Below are 22,092 nucleotides of genomic sequence, written 5' to 3'. Positions count from 1 at the left end.
CTTCAGAAGCGCTAAAGTATATGCATCTACACCAGGGACTTTCCCTAATGGAAGCCCCCTGAGGTGAATTGTAAGAGGGTTTAGAACAGGGATGGGGGACCCGTGCCTCCTCCAGATTCTGTCGCATCTGCCCCAGTCAGCATGGTCACTGACTGGTCAGGGATGGCGGGAGTTATAGTCCAGCACCATCAGGAGAGGCACAGGCTTCCCACCCCTGCTTTAGAGGCATGTGTGTGGGCAGGACTCCGGAACAGGAATGTGAGAAAGAGGCTGTGTACACTTTACCGGCTTAAAGCACCAAGTCTCCCTCTCCCGTAACTTGGATAAAGCTGGTATCGGAGGGACAAACGCATCAAAATGTGGTATTTCAGGGAAAACCATGACAGGACAGTTAGAGGATAGGTGTGGATTATGGTTAATTTTGTGTGTACCCCCCTTGCCATACCAGTGGTAAGGAGTGCCCTGGATGCAGAGTAAATGGGAGTCTAAAAATTCTGTGGCATGAAAAATGATATTGGGGCAATTTTTCCAGTATGTTTATGAAAGCAATGATGTGTTCAGTGTATTGGTTGGTATAAAGTCTATATGAGAGCAGGGACAAGCATGCTAAGCTCTGCTCCTGCATTGCTATCTCTCTCACTCTCCACAATCTGGAATATGATTATCTAAGGTGGGGAGTCTCCACAAGTAGGAGGCAGCTTCCCACCTCACACTTCTCCCTCCAACTTGTGGACGGGGGATGGAGACAGCGATGGGGTAGGGGAAGAGCTAAGTAAGCACATCCATACTCATCCTCTTTGCAGGTAGCATTTACACTAGAGCAGAATGCCTAATCACTCTCTCTCTCTCTTTGCTTTGCCCAAGATTCTTGACAGCAGAGCACCTCAAACTCACCCATTGCAGTTAAGAATTTGTAATGGATTTGTTTATTATTCAAGCATTACTTTCTTAGGCTTGCAGCAGGAGCATTTTGAAGCATAAAGTGTATAATGTAAATATTTTGTCAGCTTTTTTCACTGCCAATTTAAAAGAAAAGGGTGCTTTCATTTATAAATCATAGCCCAAGTGACTGTGCTTTCATGTGCATAAAAGCTGTTCAGGTAGGCAGAATAATGAAGTATTCCTTGAAATTATCTCCTCTTTTTACTTCACTCTTCCAGACATCACAATGATTTATTTGCAATAAATTGAAAACTATAACTAAATACTATAACTAAACATCCCCATCGCTCAGCCCAGACACTGAGGTCCAGCGCCAAGGGCCTTCTGGTGGTTCCCTCACTGCAAGAAGTGAGGTTACAGGGAGCCAGGCAGAGGGCCTTTTCACTCCTGCCCTGTGGAACGCCCTCCCATTAGATGTCACAGAAATAAACAACTATCTGACTTTTAGAAGACATCTGAAGGCAGCCCTGTTTAGGGAAGATTTTAGTGTTTGAAGTTTTCTTCTGTTTTTAATGTTCTGTTGAAAGCAGCCCAGAGTGGCTGGGGAAATCCAACCAGATGGGTGGGGTAGAAATAAATTATTATTATTATTATTATTATTATTTTTATTATTATTATTATGCCTTTGGTTTGCACATCACAGTAAACTACAGTTAGAAATAAACATGGCTTATCATGGTTTACCATAGTTATTTCCTACTGGTCATGCAGACCAAAGATATTTGGTGACAGTTTGTGCAATGACTGCAAAAATTTACTTGGTTCTATGTTCTGCTGCTACAAAAATCCATGGAGATGGTCACAACCTCATAATGCTCTTAATATTGTTTATAGTTTAAATGTGTTGTTTTAAAAACTTATCCAAACCAGAGCAATGTACAAGCATGGTCTGAAATAAACATTCTGCAAGTTGCATCAGTATAAGCACTGACTTCTAAAAGGTCATATTTCCATTGCTAATTAATTTATTCCATCTTTCAGATTCAAGGACTAAAATCCAATTCAGTATTTAGCTGCGATCATGAAAGGTAGGACACAGTGGATCCTTGTGTGAGTGGGTGGAAGCCAATAAGCCAAGGGTTTCGGTCAAGTGAGAGCAGGACTGTCTCAAGTATCCTGCGTCTCTTCCTCCAGCTGTTTAGCTTACAGCACCTGAAGCTGTGCCTCTCATGTCCACTTGCACCAGGAGCAGAAGTTGCTCTGAGTGTGACGATTTCACATAAGAGCTCCAGCTGAATCAGCAAAGGCCCCTCTCTAGTCCAATTTCCTGCTCTTTCAGTAGCCAAGCAGATGCTTACAGGAAGCTCACAAGCAGGACATGAGAGCAGCAGCATTCTTGCCACTTGTGATTCCCAGAAACTGGTACAGTCATACCTTGGAAGTCAAACGGAATCCGTTCCAGAAGTCCGTTCAACTTCCAAAATGTTCGGAAACCGAAGCGGAGCTTCTGATTCGCTGCAGGAAGCTCCTACAGCCAATCAGAAGCCATGGAAGCCCCGTCAGACGTTTGACTTCCAAATATAGTTCACAAACCAGAACAGTCACTTCCAGGTTAGCAGCTTTCAGAACTAAGCTGTTCGAAAACCAAGGTATGACTGTATTAGGAGTTATTCTGCCTCCAGGAGTGGATGATGTACACAACCATCATGGTTAGTCGCCTTTAGTATCTTTATCCTCCATGAAATTGTCTTAATCCCCTTTAAAGCCATCCCTGTACATCTTTTGGGAGTGCTGCTGAAGGTACAAATCACTCAACAAATATTAATAAAGTCATGTGGTAACATAAAACTTACGAGCTGTTAAGTATCTGAAATTTTTCTCCTTTATGAAAACTTAAATCATCTTCTGTTCTTGCTTCATAATCATACAGAGCCACAAAAAGAGTTACACCTAAGAGACATAAAACGGCAGTTTACAAATTTGCTACTGCATAATAGGGGTAGGGGAAAATAGATAGACAACAAATTCTGCCTTTTAATACACACACACACACACACACACACACACACAGAGAGAGAGAATTTGGTTTAAAAAATGTTTTTTGTTCCACTTACTTCACGAAGTATTATCCTTGCAACCCCCCCCCAAAAAAAAACCTGTGCAAGACAGAGGACTATCGTTATTCCTGCACTGCAGATAAGGCGTGTGTGTGTCTAAGGAAGAGATAGCAGTGGCTTTCCAAAGGCCACCTGTTGAGTTCATGGGTCATACAGGTGATATCTGAACGAGGGAATTCACATCTCAGTCTCTCAACCATCATGCTACTGGATTGCACGTGCACTCAACAAAACTTTATTATTTATTTAAATGAGGTAAAGATAGGTTAGAGACTTTGAAATCAGTGTAGCTATTGCCTGTAAGAGCTCTGGCTTCCATGTACTCTGTGGAAAAGAGTTCAGCACAAACAGCAGTAGGCAATGTGAATCACAAGGTCACCTGTTACAGACTGCAAGTATGAATGTTGCATAAGTATGAGAGCAGCATGTAAATTACGAGTGCAAGAAGTGTATATACGTGAGTGCTGAGAATGAGCAGCATGAGGGGGCTCTGTGTGCACTGTGTGAGACAGTGAAGGGGGAATGGAGACAGAGAATATATTATACCCAAAGTCATATCTGACTTTGTGCAGGCCTCCATTTCTGTGCTCTGCTTACATTGTGAATTATTATTATATTGTGAATTGTGTCCTACATGAGCAAGAATAATTTCATGTCTTCAAATCAGAGGTGGGTGTTGCAAGAATGCAAATGATCCTAAAAAAAAGACTGATTTTTTGTTTTTGTTTTTTGTACTGAAGAAACCTAATATGCTCTGAAAAAGATAAAGTTATTCTAAACAATATACCTGTGCCTCCTCTTGTTCGCAGTGTGCCTGTATGTGATGAGGAATTTACACCACCGAAGACGGTCAGCCCCTGTCCACCGGCTGTGGGGAAGTTGTTGTAGTTTGGAATCGAAGTCACACCAAAGTTTGGGTAATGTTGAGGGGTGGGATCTGTCCCATAGCGATAACCTGAACTCTGGTTTAAACTGCCATCCCTCTCGTCTGTCAGTTTTGTTGCTTCTTTATCCTTACATTGCACACAGCCCATTATCTAAAATCCTGCAGTAAACAAACAAACAAACAAAAACTGGTTTCATTTTGATGTCTGATATACTTTACCAACATGATATGGCACATAAACAGTTAATTCTACCAATCAGCAAATGCAGAATTGTTTTTGGGATACATCAGTTTCAAGCAGCTAAAGGCAACATATCTCTTTTCTGGGACATGTCTAGAAAGCAACTTCTTGAACCTTCCATTTGGTGTTTGTGCTCCAACTGAAAAACATGGTTGGGCAATAAAGAAGTTTCCTTTACAAGGCAATGTCCCCCCTTTTGCATTTCTAAAGTGTGATTCAAACATGGCTTATGCCAGTCCTTTGTTTGCTGTGATGCGAACAGCAAAAAGACAGACTATGGACCAACACAGGATAAAGTCTCCTATAATTCATGAAAAGCATCTTTGCACCCAATGATTTTAGTCTCTTGTTAACTGATCTCATAGGTATCTCTTCTGTAGTTCTCCTGTTAAAGTATTGACGTTAAAGTTGTGTTGGCTTTCTGAAGTCATCTCACATCCTTTCTGAAGTCACTTCATATTACCACTTTGGAAAATATTGCTCATGAACCACTGAGCATTTGGTTTCTGATTCTATAGTCTCAACTTCTCCCACCCCAATACAAAAATTCCCCAACATTGAGCAAGCTGCAAGTAGAAAAGGCCACCAAGCTCTTCTGTCTGTTGTATTTGCTTTGACAAGAGATTTACTCATGCTCTAGCTGCCTGACCTGGGCAAACCCTAACCCCACACCAAGTGTCAGCTCAAGGTTCTGACCATCCTCCGGTAAGATTCTCTGGAGAGAGATGGATCCCATGGCTCCTCCAATAGTCTTTCTGCTCCACACCTCTATCCACCTATTCTCCACTACACTTTGGGACGGCTATGGCAGCTGCTCACCCTCAATATAGCCAAGGAGCTGGCAGCCATTTCTGAGATAGTTGCACTTTTATGCTAGAGGCTGTTACTTCGGAGACAGCTACTGGTTTATTGCACGTATAGTTCTTATATACATATACATGCTGCATTCAGAGTTTACACTGCTTCACTTTCCACACACAGCATGATTCAGAATATACCACTCATGGAAGAGATCCCAACAAAAGAAGAGTGGCAGATGAAGTTAATGGACTATGCCAAGTTGGTGAAACTAACCGGGAAAATTCAGAACCAGCAGGACCAGACCTTTTTGAAAGACTGAAATAAATTTACATTGTATTTGAGAGACAGTTGTAAACAACTGACATCGTTAGTAGGGCTACAAGAAGTTTTGTATGGTTAGATATATCAATTATTGCCAATATGATGCTTAAATGTTGTATTTAAGATTTGGATTTAAGGGTAACAACAACAACAACAACAACAAAATGCAGTATCAGAGCATAATTAGGAAAACCATTAGTTGAGGAGGAGGGAAGTCTCAGGCCAAGATGGCCAAGCGGTCTTTATATACAGTGGTGCCCCGCAAGACGAATGCCTCGCAAGACGAAAAACTCGCTAGACGAAAGGGTTTTTCGGTTTTGCGTTGCTTCGCTAGACGAATTTCCCTTCTTGCGCTTTTTTCTTAAAGCTGCTTGAAGAGGCGCAGTTGCGACGGACCATGCTTCGCAAGACGGAAAACATCGCAAGATGAAAAGACTTGCGGAACGAATTATTTTCGTCTTGCGAGGCACCACTGTATTATATGTAAGATGGATGTTTTGTCAAAAAAATATTTATAAAATTCAATCAAAAAATTATATATATAAAAAACTGAAAATACCAGTCATATGTAAGAGCCATATGGGAAAAAATGGTGTGGTGTGGGTTTAACCCTCTATCCCTCCCCATGCAACCCCACCAGATGATTCTAATGGGGACAAATTTTGTGTCATACAACATACAGCCTTGCCAGGTGGGTGCTCTAAGCATCTCCAGGGGCCAATTATATCACACTGGCTCCTAGAGGCCTCCACACAGGATTGGAGAGTAGCGGCACACTGTGATTTCAAACTGCACATATTGAAAAGGGCAGAATATGCTTTGGAGATCAGAATCCCAAAATAAAACAAATGAAACAAAAAAACTTCTGCATCCACATTTGTGCATATGAATTTATGTGGAATTTCTCTTCCACTGGGTTTAGCCCCCATCTCTATTTAATAGTGCTTTATACAGTGGTGCCCCGCAAGACGAACGCCTCGCAAGACGGAAAACCCGCTAGACGAAAGGGTTTTCCATTTTGGAGGCGCTTCGCAAAACGAATTTCCCTATGGGCTTCCTTCGCAAGACGAAAGCCCATAGGGAAATCTCCGGGACAGCGGGGAAGCGCAGCGCATCTTCCCCACTGTCCTCGGACCTCCTCCAAAGGCTGGGGGTGGGGCGGAAAGCCCTTCTCCCCGTGCCAGCCTTCGGAAGGCTCCTCCGAAGGCTGGCGGTGGGGAGAAAAGCCCTTCTCCCCGAGCCAGCCTTCGGAAGGCTGCTCCGAAGGCTGGCGGTGGGGCGGAAAGCCCTTCTCCCCGCGCCAGCCTTCGGATGGCTGTCCTGAAGACTTGCGGTGGGAGGAGGGTTTTCCTTCCCACCGCCAACATTCAGAATGCTGTTCTGAATGTTGGCGGTGGGGAGGAAAAACCCTCCTCCCACTGCAAGCCCCGGGAACAGAGGAGAAGCGCTGTGCCCCTTCCCCTCTGTTCCCATACCTGTCCTGAAGGCTTGCGGTGGGGAGAAAAGCCCTTCTCCGCACCGCCAGCCTGGCAAGCAGTTTCCATAGGAACACATTAATTGATTTTCAATGCATTCCTATGGGAAACCGTGCTTCGCAAGACGAAAAACTCGCAAGAAGAAAAAACTTGCGGAACGAATTAATTTCGTCTTGCGAGGCACCACTGTAGATATCTGAGCACTTTCACAATCTGAATTGAGCAAGGATATACTTTATTACATAGGAAGGGGAGGATATGGCCCTAAATGTATTATTCACATGCTGAGCCAACAAAAAAGTGAATTATTAACTTTGAGGTGCCAAAAAGAAAAAAAAGGGAAGAAAGAAAAAGGAATAAAGCAGCTATTCAAGAAATGCAGGCCAACTAAACAAGTAACAGAAAACTAGGCCAGCAATGAATAGGTACACAGGCCTTCCAAACTGTAAAAAAGAGAGACCCAAACGAAACAGATTTTTATAAGAGGTAATAGTGACATCAGTGCAACATATTTTAATGAATATATTTTAGTCAGTTTCTCCTCTCTCTCTCTCTCTTTGCTGGCATGTATTTCTTTGTGAGAGGTGGGGAGGAGCAGGCAGAAAAGTTTGATGGAGAGGTCATTTCCCTTTCTATTGTCCTCTTCAGCTTGGCTCCAGTGCCTGGGCAGTGCACGTATAAAAGCTGCTTGATTGCAGGACTGTGTGAGATGTGACAGAGGGTGTAACCTACACGTTTCTTTTCAAGCCAAGACTTTGAAAAGCTGTCTATTCCTTCTTGAAGACACTAGCTATGGATGATATCATTAGTCGCCTAGTTAAGTTTCAGGAGGAAGTACAAGCACATTGCTGGACTTGATTCAAAAGGACTCCAGGGTTTTTGTAGATATTTTTAAATACATCCTCCATTCAGTAGTAGCACCACAGCTCTGAACAACTAGAGGGCAAGAATCTAATTTCCGCTGTTATCACAAAGCATCTCAAATTCAAACCTGAGCTGAATGGAGGCATTCATGGTTTGGTAGAGCTGAAAACATGCATGCTCAGGACAAGCGGTGATGACATCATTCAACAAAATCTGGAAACTATTTGTGCCAGACCCCTTGGAGATTTATGTTCAACACCACAAGCGGTAAACAAGATTTTAATATGGTTCTAATGGATGATATATTTCTTCCTCAAATGTTTGGATTGCTGGGTCATAGGACCGTTTCAAAGTTTGCCACTACCATTACCATAATTTTAGCAGTTTAATCTTGATCCACTTTCCCAAAGCAGTATTAGGAATTTTCTAAAGAAAGCTAAACAAAGTTTACAGGAATAATGAAACTTCAAGTGATAGAGCACAAATTTACCTTTCAAAAGTTCAATTGCACAGTATCAACAATTCTACACTCACCAATGTGTTAGTGAAGTTGCAACACTATACTCCAGAAGCGGGGAACCTGCTATACATCCTTACATGGGCTCCATTAAACTCGATAGGGCTTACTTCTGAGGTGTTATGTATAAGAGTCACTACAAGGCTGAATCCCATGAGTAAGCCCCGCAGTGGGGCTTGATTTAGAGAAAACATGCACAAAATTACGCCACAAGTGTCATCCTTATGCATGAATATACAATGAATATCTGTGGAAGGGATGGATAGTTAGGATCAATGACTCATCTAATTCTGTGAGGAACCATGAGAGTCACCTAGTCCAACCCCCCTGCAGTGCAGGTCTTTTGCCCAACGTGGGGCTCAAACCCATGACCATGAGGTTGAGAGTCTCATGCTCTACTGACTGAGCTATCGCAGCCGTTGAGAAGCTTTGTACTGTTGATGTAAACTTTATTAGACATATCTTACGTCATTTGAAACAAGATGATCATTTAACTGACATGTTCCTGCTGGAAGCTAGAGGAGTATGTTGTATTGAAGGTAGAATAGCAGACAGAAAAGTGTCAGTTAAATTGTCACTGCAGTCTAGCATGGGGGGGGGGGGTGCGCTTTGCTTGGAGAGGTTTCTGGCTTTATACAGGCAACAACCATTTTATGCTGGGGTTACATTCTGAGGCACTACACATTTAAGTGAAATTGCGTATATCAGGAACACCATTGAAAAAGCCTACAAACACCCTCTAAACCTCTGAAAACCCTTGAAAACCCCTTGAAAAAACCAAATTCCACCACAATTACTCCTTGCAAACTGCCCTGTCTAAACTCCAACTCTCCACAGGACTCAACAGTCAGTGCAAGGGCTCCTGAGATTGCACTTGCAAAGGCTTATGGGATTGCTAGGCGCTGCTTTTACACTGTTTTTGCCCTTTCTGCATTCTTTTAGGGCCACTTTTGCACCTTTTCTAGTCACCTCTGGGTTTGTGGTGACGTGCACATGTTTGTGGCTATGTGTCAAGCACACATTGAACGCACGTAAAATGGTTGTTGGCTGTATTGAGACTCAGTCATCAAAAGAGTGGTCAGTTTTAATTTGTCCATTAGTGGACATTCTACCACGTCTTATTGACTCATAAGTCAGTAAGAGGATGGAATTTCACCCAAATTTTAGTGACTGCATGGAGGGCCAGGTTTTGTATTGGGTGGGTAGAGCAGCTCTTGGAGCTGAAGGAGGGGTGGGATTTAGGAAGGGGCCACAGTGAGCTGGACTTAAGAGGCAGGCATCTGAAAGGTCTGTCATATGTAGCCCTGAACTGGACACAAGCACCTTGGAGGATGGACTGAACCTTCCATTGACTTTGGGGAACATGCAGGATCCCGTCTCATGAACCCTGAGACTCCTTATGAGGAAGGGTACTCCTCAAAAATGGAAGAGCTCTCTAAATACCCCTAAACAGCAGCAACTGCGATTAGGTGGGGGGATGGAAAGACAGGCTATATTAGCCCTTACTGTGAGCTTCCCAGTTGTGAAAAGCACAGTCCCTTAACTCTGTTCAGCCTGACTTCTTGTTCCTGCCTCCTACACTGACTGACCGCTGCTAAGCCCTTGCTTTTGAAATTTTGCCTACTTTTGGACTGCTTAATTTTGGCTTTGTCTCATGTCCCTGCTATTGGACCACATCCATGCTTGGCTTGCATCACTGTGCTTGACCTCAGCTTCTCCTCTGTGTTTTTGGATAGCCTTGATGCAACTACCAGACCAAGGTAGGACAGGGTAATGAAGATTCAACCCAGGAACAGATAATACTGGGGCAAAGAGCTGAAAGTGGTTTGCTAACAAGAGAACAGGATTGTATGACAGCCCTCAAGGAAGAGCTATGGATAAGTAATAGTTGGTTGTTGTGAACCTGATGCTTGCGGGTTGAAGACCAAGGCTGCAATCTGTGAGCAGCCTGAAGGACTCCAGAATGACGACCACATTGAAGTCTCCATGTAAAGTCATCTAGATGTATTAAGTTGTGTGTCAACTGGGAAGGAGAGTGACAGGGTAATTGGCACGGGTTCAGTTAGGGGATGGAAGTTTAATCTCATATAGTTACCTCCTTAAAGGGACGGTAATTCTGTTGCTTATACAGTGTCTTTTATTCAAATCCTTGCACTCCTTCATGAACTTGGGTTGTTGTGTACAATATGGCAGGTGTATAACAGATAAAAATATTAAAAATACAGCTTTGATTTTGGAACTTGTGTAAGCAGAATGGTTCAGAAGGGGAAAAACAATTTATTAGACTCTTTTGATCTTGCTAAACAGGCTAGAACCCGTTAAATAATTTTTTGTAAACTCTTGCCCTTGCTTTCCTCCCACTCACTGTGGACATCAGTTTTGCATGGAATAGACAAGAGCTGCCAAATACACAGAGTCCAACTTAGGCAGAATCCTTGCTACAATGCTAAACACTGTGCTGTTTTCATTGGGTACTGGTGCCCCCCAAAGGAGGTGATACTCAAATCTTTCCAGGCACCCACCTCACCTCCTGTAATCTGTGCAATGTTGTGAAAGCAGTCACCTAAAGGAAATGCCCACATAAAACATTCTGTTCATGTAAATTATACTGTCAGCTGTTACATATGTTCATAACTCTCCAGCTACTGAGCAGCTCCATTCACACAGCACAGCCCCTAACAAAGACAACATAGTTAGAAACACAAAACTAGAACTCCAAATGCAATGCAGAGCAGAACACTGGACAGGTATACCCAGTTGCCGACTACGCATTAAGTCACATTCAACTACAACGCAAAACACATTAAAGAATTAAATGGCAAAAGTGAGCAAAAACCTTAAAAATAGGTTGAGTCACACTTCTTCGTTATGTGCTCAAGGAGCCAAGTATGTAGATAATTGTTATCCATTTTAGAGATGGAAATAGTGAGGCAGAGACAACTTGCATAAGAAAGGCTTTGAGCACTCAGACACAAGCCATTGACCTGCCTGGTGACCAATACAGGGGAATTAATAAATGGACCTCTAAAGTGTTTTTTAAAAAATCTTTACTTTTTGATTTTTTTTAAATCTGCACAGAGCTCCAAGTCTAACCAGAGCAGCAGTACTATAGTGGTAATTATCTGCCTTCACTATTTTACCCAGACTAAATCATTTCCTCACACTGTTATAATTTTAAAAGGCACAATTCCCTTAGCATCAGACATCCTTTTTTAGTTCAATATTTTAAAACATTCTGAGCAGTTTATCCCAAATAAGATTTCCAATTCCATTGTCTGCACATCCTGCTTTCTGTAGGATCATCCCCCTCTCCCTCCAATTCTCTAATAAAAAATGAGTCACAGAGAAAACAAAGTGAGATAGGTATTGCAGGCTTTTGACTCCTCTTGGATGAATAAGTGCCTTGCCTGCTTCATCATGCCTTTAAATCAGAGTGTACTCTTAATATATATATATTCCTATCATTTTCTGCTTAGCCCAGAATGTAGAGAGGCATCCGAGTGGAATGTGACAGAAAGATAAATTCATGTCAATTCTGCCTTCTATTCACAGGGACCTCATTCCATTTTTAATGCAAAGTATTTTATTCCTTGACCCAGTGGGAAGAAGCATCCAAAATCACTAATATTTGACGAAGTCCAGACAGGTATAACAGCAAACAACATTCCAGGCAATATTGTGGTGTTTCCTCCTTATTTTCCATGATGGAAATAAAAAAGAAAAGTGAGAAGAGGAAGGAGAAATGTCCTTCACAAAGGAATGCTGATCTGAAAGTCATGTGGTCTTTTCTGCTGCATAGAGATGGGAAAATGAGGCAGAAATTAAGTGACTTGCCAAAGTGTAAGGTGTGATCCAGAACCAAGCAAGAACATAATGTGCCAAGTGGGAGGTATGCCTGCTTAATTATGCCAGTAGTATAACATCTGTGTTGCTAATGCCAGATTTCTTTACAGGGAAGGGATAGGCCCTGCTTTAATTAGGACCTATTACCCAATACTTTTAATTCTCTCTTTCTTCAGTGATAAACAAATTTTTATTTCAACGTTTTTCATACTAACACTAGGATTTTTTTATTTTTTTTTTTAAATGCTATTTTGTAACTCTCTTGTTACCTCGGGAACTGAGGCACTTTCAGCCAGGCGCTCATGGGCTGGGACAACGCAGCTTGTTTGCACAATTCAGCTAGGAATCGGGAAGGTTGTTCCTCCTTCCCAGCTGAGAAAGCCCAAGTGCTCCTCCTGCTCACAGGTGAGTGGGCAACCACGAACCGCGCTCCCTTCAGCTGAGCAGTTTCACAGAGCCCCCACTCCGCTGCTGGCTCACAGGAGCCAGCCCTGGGCTGGGAGCTCCTTTAACTGCTTGGCTGAGGTAAGGACAGCTGCACACTCCTCAGTCGAGCATTTTAAAGATGCAGAGGGAGGAACAAGCTGTACCGGCGCCTCATACTGGTCCTGGGTGATATAGCGATATATCGCCCAGACCTAGTATGTAAGAGAAATGGCACTGTACGCCTCACAGATCATTTGCCTGTTTCTTCTTTCTGTCTTAATGACCTAGCACCCCAAGAGCAAAATGGCTGAGAGATGTATATGAAGTCAGTCTCACATGGTACTCTCCAGCTCTCTTGACCTGAACATGCAGCTGAGAGGAGCCTTTGGTCAGTTATATGCACACAGCTCAGCTTTGGAGTCCATTGTAGTTTCTGCTTATAGCATGCTTATTCCAGGACAGCTGCTACTCACCTCTGCCTGCTATAGAAATGGCACATGTAAAGACGTCCTTGTTGCCCACAGGAGACAATTTCCTGGCATTTGTCAAGGAGGAACACAGACAACAAAAAGATGACTTATCTACTGTACCATGTTAAGTATGCCCTTTCTTGTTTTCTTTTCTGCTTCTCTCAGTTGCTACTTTCCATATCTATGTTACATGGAACAAATTTATGATTATATTGTGCCATTTCACAGCATTGATTCAGCCCCCAATTGGCACTGATGTTTACAGCCAATAAAGACAACAGCAATGTTATAATTATGGATGTGTTGCCTTTGCTCTGGTGGTGGTGGGGTGGGGAGAAGGACACACACTAGAAATAAACCCCCATGATCACCTTTTCCTGTTAACAAAACTGCCCCTCTCCAGAACAAATGCTGTAGCTTATGAGCTATCTTTCATTTTATATGTGCAGATAAGCCTCACAGAAAGAAGCTGATGGAAGGAAACTGAAGAAACCAAAGTAGAGCACTCCACGGGATGAAAATCCACTAGTATTTTGGGCGATGCAGTAATCAAGAAGAAGAAGAAGAATTATCTTGCAGACCATCATCAAAAGCCATCTTCTTTCTTTTGGCATTCTGAGAACCATTGAGGTACTTTAAAAAACAACAACAACCCACCAAAAACAACCTTAGGATATATTCACCACTAGCTGAAAAGGAACAGGAAAGTCAGTGTTCCATCTGGACAGCAGTAGCAAAAACTGACTTCACTTGCTGTGCTTGTTTAAGGAACAGTCGCTGTGGTGGAACTGGCAGGGTGCCCATGAGTCAGGGGGTCACCTGGCAAATCCACAAGAAAACACATTAGCACAAAGTGGCTGTTTGAGCAGGCGTAATCAAAAACTCTCCAATGCAGGAAATGAAAGAGAAGGAGGCTCACCTCCAAGGTCCCAACAAAAGGCCACTTTGCCAACTCTTCCCATTTTGAACAGAGTTTCATTGCCAGATAATTCTATGAGTGTTAGGGCCTCCTTTTTTTGTTTTGTTTTGTTAATAGTGAATTCTTTTTCCATTCTCTTTGCTTGTACCAGTTTCAGTCAAGGAAAAGAGCAGTGTTCAGTTGGAAGGAGAGTAATTTCAGCAAACTTGTTTAAGCAAGTATCACTGAAATCCATCTGCAAGACAGGCAGATTCTGTCATTTCCCCAGAAATCTATTTATATTTTATAAAAAGAACTTATGTAACCTTTATACCATGGAGCACTAATTAGTATAAGCTAAGAAGTAGGTCTGTTTTATTTTTAAAGAGTGGAGGCATACTCTTCTTTGAAGCAGAAATATATAAATTGTAAAGATGTATTACTATTTTTTTCAAATTCATACTGTTATTAAGTTATGCCCTTAGTTTTAGAAGCTCACTTTGATTTGCCCAATCATATTTATTGTGCACTAAAAAGGAAAGTTTAATGGAAGATCCAAAAGACACACCTTTGTACCCTTTCACACCGCTTTCACAAAAGTTTAAAGCTTTTTGTACTCTTTAAAAGGAAGGGATTATCTTGGTCACTTTCCCCACCACGTTTCCCCCCCATGAAGATACTAAGAACGAGGAGGAAATGACACTGTGAGCCTCTCTGTGCAGTCTCATTACTTCTCTGTGAAAAATATAGCTGCTCCATATGATTTCTTACCACTAACTCTTAACTATTTACATTTATATGCCACTCTTAGTTACCAAAGTAGCTTACAACAGATTATAAACAAAAGCAAATCAATGATGCATTATCATTTCAGAATAGACTACAATAAAACAAGTGAGAGACAAAATACAAAACCCGAAAAATTGCAAATGCCTGGTAAAAATAAGGCTTTAAGTGCCCTTCTAAACAGTCAACAGTCATTTCCATGGGGCATATAGCAGATCCAGGATAGGACTTTCTTTGGGAAAATGTTATCTGGGGCCATCATGACAAGCATCCATCAAGTGCTTGTGTTAGGGAACAGCAATCCCCTTTGCTCTATGCATCGGTTAAGAGAGCAGAGGAGGAGGAGGAGCTGATGTAGGTACAAGCAGGAGTGATAGAACAATTAGTAATGAGGAGTACATAGTACTAGCAGAGCACTTGTGCGATTTGGCTTTTCCATTCACTTATATGGGGTGTATAACTTAGAATACATGTGTTCAGATCATGCTTTCACCATTTGGTCAACTAACTCATCAGTCAGATTAGAAAGATGCCCACAATTAATTGAACTGAAGGTTTTGTTTTTTAAAACTGTTTTAAACTTAATTACCTACAAAAACCAGCTGATAAGTGCCATAGTGTCACAGGGGAACTTCTTTCCCTCAGAAGTAGATGCCTGTTTCAACACCTGCAGCAAAATATATACACCTGAGAGGTCTAAAAGAGTAATCTTTTCATATGTTAGTTACTTGGTACTCCAATTGCTACTAAGGATGATAACAAAAGGATTTTTTCAACATTTTATAGGACATAGCTTCTAAGGACTTTACCCAGCTATGTTTCCTTCAGGCAGCATCATAAAAACGAAATATTTGAAGCTCCAATTGCCTATTTGGATGTGTATGAATATGTAGTAAAATGTACTTCACCCTGCAGATAATTCTCCTGAAACTCAATTCACTGTTATGAGCTTAAAGACGAAAATGACTTGTAACAATGAACTGACTCCATTTTAAACTCTAGGGAGCAAGTAAGTTTAGGAAAAGAGGAACTGTTTAAACCTCTTTGATCTGAATCTTTGTCTAGAATGCAAAAAAAATTAAGGAAAAGATTAACATTATCTTTATGTATTATGATATAATATGAACAAATGTATCCTTCTGAATACATTTTAAAGTACAAGCTTTGTTGGTTTTTGTTCTCTGCAATTGTTGAGGCTACATTGCAAAAAGAAGCAAGAAAAAGAAAAAAGATAAGCGTCTTTGGTTTGCTTTTTTGGGGGGCGGAGGAGTAATTTTTCAGTATGCTGGAATTCCAAAGAAACTGGACTTTTTATCATAGAAACATTGGGAAGGAAATACCATGGGAATAGTTCCATGTTAAATATGTAAAAATTTTTAAATAAGCAGAAGCATTTACATGCTGGTGACAGCAGATGGACAAATCTATTGCCAGTAGTGAAAAAACTGGACAGGGAATAGGGAATGTTTTCCTAAATGACATCTAGAAACTTGGAGAGATTTCAGTCCACGTAAAACAGGGGCACAAAACCTGTTTTTACTAAAGATAATATTGTGGAAATAAATCATTCATTCATTCTTTCACCACCTTTTTTCCCTGATGGAATTTAAGGTGGCTTACAAAAAAAGAATTGCTAAAAACACAGAAAAAAATCATTAAAAACAATCAAACATTAATAGAATTAAAACTATATAGATATATAAAATCTGTTTAAAACATACAAATAATTACAATGAAAACAGCACTGCACCAGCCCTTTCATAAAAAGCAGTCAGTTCCCCAAAGCCTGCTGAAAGAAGACAGTCTTCACCTGCCAGCGGAAGGACAATGAGGGAGCCAGTCTAGCTTCTCCAAGGAGGAAGTTTCAGAGTCTGAGAGCAGCCACCAAGAAAGCCCTTTCCTGTGTCCCCACTAAGTGGACCTGTGAGGGTAGGGAGACCAAGAGAAGGCCTCCTCTGAAGATCTCAAAACCCAGGCAGGTTCGTATGAGGAAATACGGTCTTTCAGATAGCTTGGGCCTAAGCCGTGTAAGTGCTTTATAGGTCATAACCAGCACTTTGAATTGTGCCCAGAAACAGACAGGTAACTAGTGGAGCTTTTTCTAATAAGGGAGTTGTTTGCTCCCTGTAACCAGCCCCAGTCAGCACTCTGGCTGCAGCTTTTTGAGCCAGATGAAGTTTGTGAGTGCTTTTCAAAGGAAGCCCCGCGTAGAGCACGTTGCAGGGGCCATTGCTTTACTAGTCTTAAACATCATTGGTTGTGCTATATAACCTGTGAAGAATGCAAAGTTAAAGCTTTGGCAGAGTTGGACTTAAGTGCATGTCTGATTTTATCAGGTGGGATAGAAATTGCAAGCTTGAAGAACTCTCGAAGGAAGGGCCTTTTGTTATAGGAGTCACCCTCTCTGGCAATCCGTCCGTCAGTATGTGCATTTAGTGAGCTCCAAGGACACAGTGCAGGCTTTTGTGCTCCTTTACATGGGACCACGGCCAGGGGCTTTAGTCCCATCAATGAGTGTATGGGTGGGTAGTGGCTGAGCTGGAAAGAGGGGAGTTGTTTGGCCCATGGCAGCTGCTGTCTTTAGCTCATTTTGATTCCTGGAAAAAATCCCAGGCAGCACAGTGCAAGGAGCAGCAACTATAAGCTCTATTAAAAGAAAGGGGGAAAAACCTGAGTAAGTGGAAATGTACTTTATCTAGAAGCTGAACCACATATTTCAGCTTCTAGGGTTAAATGAGGTATAATGTCAGCTGTCTAAAGGTTTATTTGCTAATAGAATTTTCTATATGGATTGACTGAACCTCCAAGAAAATGTAATTTGGAATCTCACCCCCCCCCCATTATCCAATATATATTACTCTTCCAATTTCTTAATTTACCTGGATTTTTATGCAAGCAGCCAGCATGGGCACCGATATTTTGGATTTACAAATCGTTTTATAAATTGATACTTTTTGCCCTTAAAAGGGTCCCCCAAGTGGCTCCCACACATAGTAAGATTAACAGCTGTACTACAGATGCTCAAAAGCATACTAATAACCAAATGAATCCAAAAATAGCCTGAGACTGGCCCTTGCATTATGCCTGTGGTGCAGTAGTGGCAGCAGCACTGATCCTTCCTACACTGCCAGGGATATGCACCATATATTTAAAGCACCCCCTGAATCCTGGGACCTGTAGTTTATCCCTCACAGAGCTGTATGTCTGAACACCCTTAACAAACTACTGTTCCCAGGATTCTTGGGGGTGTATGTGGCTTAAATGTATGGTGTGTGCACAGCCCATGTGAGAAGAGTATTTTTCCTATGCTTGGGGGTGAGTTCCTGAGTGAACTCCTGCTGCATGGCCATGTGATTCCCATGTCACCTGACTGCATGGGAAGGAATGGCACTGCTGCAACTCCTACAGTGCCAGAGTAATGCAAGAGAAGCCAGCCCTGGTGCCATCCTGAGTAATCCATTCACACACCCATCAGCTGATTATTTTGCTCAATTTTGCATATCTTTCTGCATTCCAGGAGCAGAACCTACCAAAATGTATTCTACAACAAAAAATCAATCAATCACAGAATCAGAGTTGGAAGGGATACCAAGGGTCATCTAGTCCAAACCCTGCATTACACATTTCTGTAATCAAGGCACAAATGATATCCCCTTTTCGTTAGTGTTTATATGGATTAAATGTATTGTTTTTAATATTCAGTTGGAAGCCGCCCAGAGTGGCTGGGGAAACCCAGCCAGATGGGCGGGGTATAAATAATAAATTATTATTATTATTATTATTATTATTATTATTATTATTAAATCCTGCATTTTACCTCTGCAACAAGAGCTAGGTTGTCCACCTAGTAAAACTAATTTGTATTCATGTCTACTTTAACGTCTTAAGGCATTAAACACGTTCAATTTTAATAGTGACCTATCAATACATATCTCATTGCTTTGCATGGCTTCAAAGAATCACAGTAACTATACTTTGTAAAGGATACTGGGAATTGTAGCTCCATGACAGGGAAACTACAAGTCCCAGGATTCTTTCAGGAAACTAACATGTTTTAAATGTACACTGGATGTGCTTTAAATGTTTGGTGTGGATCTTCCCTTAGTAATTTGAATTACATATTCAGTTAAAAATGTATAAAACAATGGATTACTAAAAGTTGCAAAGAAAAGCAAATTACAAATGGCAGCTGTGTGATTCCCAACACAACATCTAACATTTCTTTACACTTGTTGTGGGGGTTTTTTATAACTCTCATGTCATGCCTAAACAAAATTCAAATGACTAAGCAATGCAGTATGTTTCTGCTGTTCAGCTCCTTCAGAACTGTAAGTGCAAACACTTAGCAGAAATCAGTGGTTCTGGTCTCAGTTTTTTCCATGGCATGTTGCAAAAACTTTACTCACTTTTTCCTTATAACTGCTTCTTATTAATAGATGGTATGTGGGAGCTAATGACCACATTGGTTGTTATCAGCAACTGAGTACAAAGTGCTACCTTAAGCAGCAACTAGACTTTTTACCCATATTTACGAACTCTCAAGGTGCCCATGAACCAGGTCAAACAGCTTTCTATCTTTGCCCATTATGAAAAATTATGAATTGTTGATGTGATTTAAGGTACTCACTAAGAGCTCATCCAGACTTCTGTTTGTCCCTTGATTTCCAGTCACGGGTCTGAAAAGTTCTTTCGTCTTGCCACTCTTCCTGGGAAAACAAATGCCAATCAGGTTTTCTGCAGACTGACGTTTGTTCTGATTCAGCAGTAAAGAGCAGGTATTCCTGGGGAAAGCAGCAGGAAAAAACTAAAACCTGTCAGACCCATGACTAGAAATCAAGGGAGAAAAAGAAGAAATCATAGAACAAACAGAAGTGTGGATGAGCCAACACAAGACAGAAGAAACTGTCAGAAATGTGTACTTTAGCTTATACAAAAACAAAATTAAGCTTCTGAAACTGAATTCTCCTTTGCTGAGCTAACTTGCCTTCCGTCCAAAATTTTCAGGACAGTTTGTATTAAGGGCAGTGGCGTAGCGTGGGTTGTCAGCACCCAGGGCAAGGCAAGTAATTTGCGCCCCCTAACCCGTGGATTTGCGCCCCCTAACCCTAACCCCCAGATGTTGTGCCCGGTGCAGCCGGGCCCCCCTGCACCCCCATGCTACGCCACTGATTAAGGGCAATTTGGATTTGGGGGAGGCTGCTTCTCAGAATATGTACACACACACACACGGTCTGCATGTATTCAATCTGCTAAATTCAATCTGCCTTCTTAACAGTAATTAAAGCATTAATAGGATTGCTCAGTAGATTAATTCATTAAGTTTAGATTTAGAAGGTAGAGTCTTAGCCAGATCTTAATCAGATTTGTCGCCACCGTGCTTAAGATAGTTTCCCAAATAATACATTGTTTGTATGTCAAATAATCTTAATTGTAACATAGTTTTTATTCGTTTCCATCTTTAAACTGTTTGACATGGTTGCACTGAGATATATCTTTGTCTACATTAGAGCATATGTCATGCAACAATTACATAAAATTAAAAATAAAGCAATAATAAACACTCAGATAAACATTTCTGAATATATTAACAAACTTGTGTCAAAGTATATAGCTCAGTCAGTAGAGCATAAGACTCTTATCATCTAATACTATAAACAAATTAAAACCTTAAAAACTTCACACAACTGTACACACACAAACACATTTCAGAATGCACAGGACAAGAGTCAAGAAATAACAGATAAACAGCTATATTCACTACATTCCAAGACTTCTAAGCAATTGGGTATTTTTCTTATCAGTGCAATTGTTAGCGGGGGGGGGGGGACAAATGCAGCTCTACCTAGAGAGGGTTCCACACTGGGGGTGACATCTAAGAGAACACTATATCTCTCGCCATTGTGAAACAGGCTATGCCCACAGATAGGGCCAACACCACTGCTTTTAGCGTATGAGCTGGCAGTATTGGAGAAAGTGATTCTGCAGTCATCTGTGCTTCAAACTATCCAATCCTTCAAATACTAACACCTTGAATAGAACCCAGTGCCTCACAGGTAACTAGTGCAATCCTTTCACAATTAGTGTTACAGCCCAACAGCTGAACAGCCACATTCTGCTCTTGCAGCAGCATCCAGACCAGTTTCAAGGGCAGTCCCATGTAGAGTGCATTGCAGTAGCATAGTCACAAGGTTAGCCAGGCATAGATTTCTGAAGTTAGACTATTCTGATCCAAAAACAACCATGGCTTGCCATCCCAGCGTTGCCTGGGATGTTTCTGCACAGCATCTCCTAATTCTGATGGAACTGAGAGACACAGCCAAGTAGCATTAGCATACTGATAACACCTCTCAGTGTCATCATACAGATGTTAAATATCATGGGGGGCAGAATGGAACCCGGTGGCATCCAATAGCACAAGTGCTAGGGACCAAGCAGATGTTCGTGAATGCTATTTTCTGGTAGCAGTCCTACAGGAAAGAATGAAACAACTGTAACATGGTGCCCCTGACTCCCAATCCACAGAGCTGCTTCCGCAAGATATGGTATCATCTTCTCCCCAAAATGCAGTCTTCATTCTTCACCTTACTGTGCACATTCAAAATTGACTTTAGTTAAGCTGTTACATTTTACAGAGCTGGACAGCAGTTTCCCTACAAAGAGTCTAAGATAGATAGATAGATAGATAGATAGATAGATAGATAGATAGACAGACAGACAGACACGCAAACTTATATTCCCATACTAACCCCCCTCTCCCAAAAAAAGCAGAGAGGGAGAGTAGGAGAGAGAGAGAGAGAGGAAGGAAGGAAGGAAGGAAGGAAGGAAGGAAGGAAGGAAGGAAGAAAGAAAGAAGCTGGAAGTTAATTTTGTCCACTCCTGTTAATATTTCTGTAAACGTTTTCTCATCTTTAGAATAGTTTTCTTGAAGCATAACAATCAATACTCTGGCTTTGTTTGTAGCTATTCTGTTTTAAATGCTTTTAATCACTGCGGCAAGAAAAAGTAAACAGAAGAGTGTTCAGCACCCCTCATCATCTCAGTAGCCTATTTTCTGCATGGGCAGCTTTGTCCTTTAGTTTCTTCAGCATAGAACCTAATCATGTCGTCCCTAATTGTAAGTGATACATACTCGTACATCTGTTTTCTCTGTAGAGCCTTTTAGAATTCTCTGAAGGGCACAGGAAGGATGTGGGCTCCTTTTTAGATTCAAATGAGGCAAATTAGCCTTACATTGGGTGCCACAAAGTAATGCCTATGTTACATTTAAGCGTGAGAAAGCGGAAGGAAACACACCACACACCATTCCTATGTAGGTTAACAACTTTGCCAAAGTTCATTTTGCCTTCCCGCTCAAACTGATTTTAAAACCTCTGAGGTTTCTTTCTTTCTTTCTTTCCTTCCTCAAGGTAAGGAACGGTTGCCAAAGAGACACAGGGGAAAGTAAGGAAAAACTGCAATAATTATGCAACAAAGAAAGTTAACTATCGTTTCACCTGTAGATATTTTTACATGCATTTACATGCATCAACAGAATGCACAGAACCTATTTAAATGCAGTGCTCTTG

The 22,092-nt window shown here is 41.4% G+C and overlaps 1 protein-coding gene across 12 annotated transcripts in view; it reads right to left on the bottom strand.

The window, feature by feature from the left end:
* Positions 1–22,092, bottom strand: part of FYN (FYN proto-oncogene, Src family tyrosine kinase) — a 114,921-nt gene that overhangs the window by 20,053 nt on the left and 72,776 nt on the right. For 8 of the 12 annotated variants that reach the window (XM_082216783.1, XM_082216787.1, XM_082216792.1 and 5 more), the window contains 2 exons: positions 3,787–4,044; positions 2,736–2,832 (listed from right to left, as the gene is read on the bottom strand). In XM_082216783.1, the coding sequence (XP_082072909.1) occupies positions 2,736–2,832; positions 3,787–4,033 (344 nt within the window). In that variant the 5' untranslated portion in view covers positions 4,034–4,044. Of the gene's footprint in view, positions 1–2,735; positions 2,833–3,786; positions 4,045–19,154; positions 19,309–22,092 lie in introns of all 12 variants that reach the window. The other 4 variants (XM_082216790.1, XM_082216788.1, XM_082216789.1 and 1 more) reach the window with 2 other exon arrangements.

The sequence above is a fragment of the Podarcis vaucheri genome (assembly GCF_965113315.1).
Source record: "Podarcis vaucheri genome assembly, chromosome: 3".
In the NCBI taxonomy this organism is placed as follows: Eukaryota; Metazoa; Chordata; class Lepidosauria; order Squamata; family Lacertidae; genus Podarcis; species Podarcis vaucheri.
Note: the sequence above shows the minus strand (reverse complement) of the source record. Positions and strands in the feature narration are given on the sequence as shown.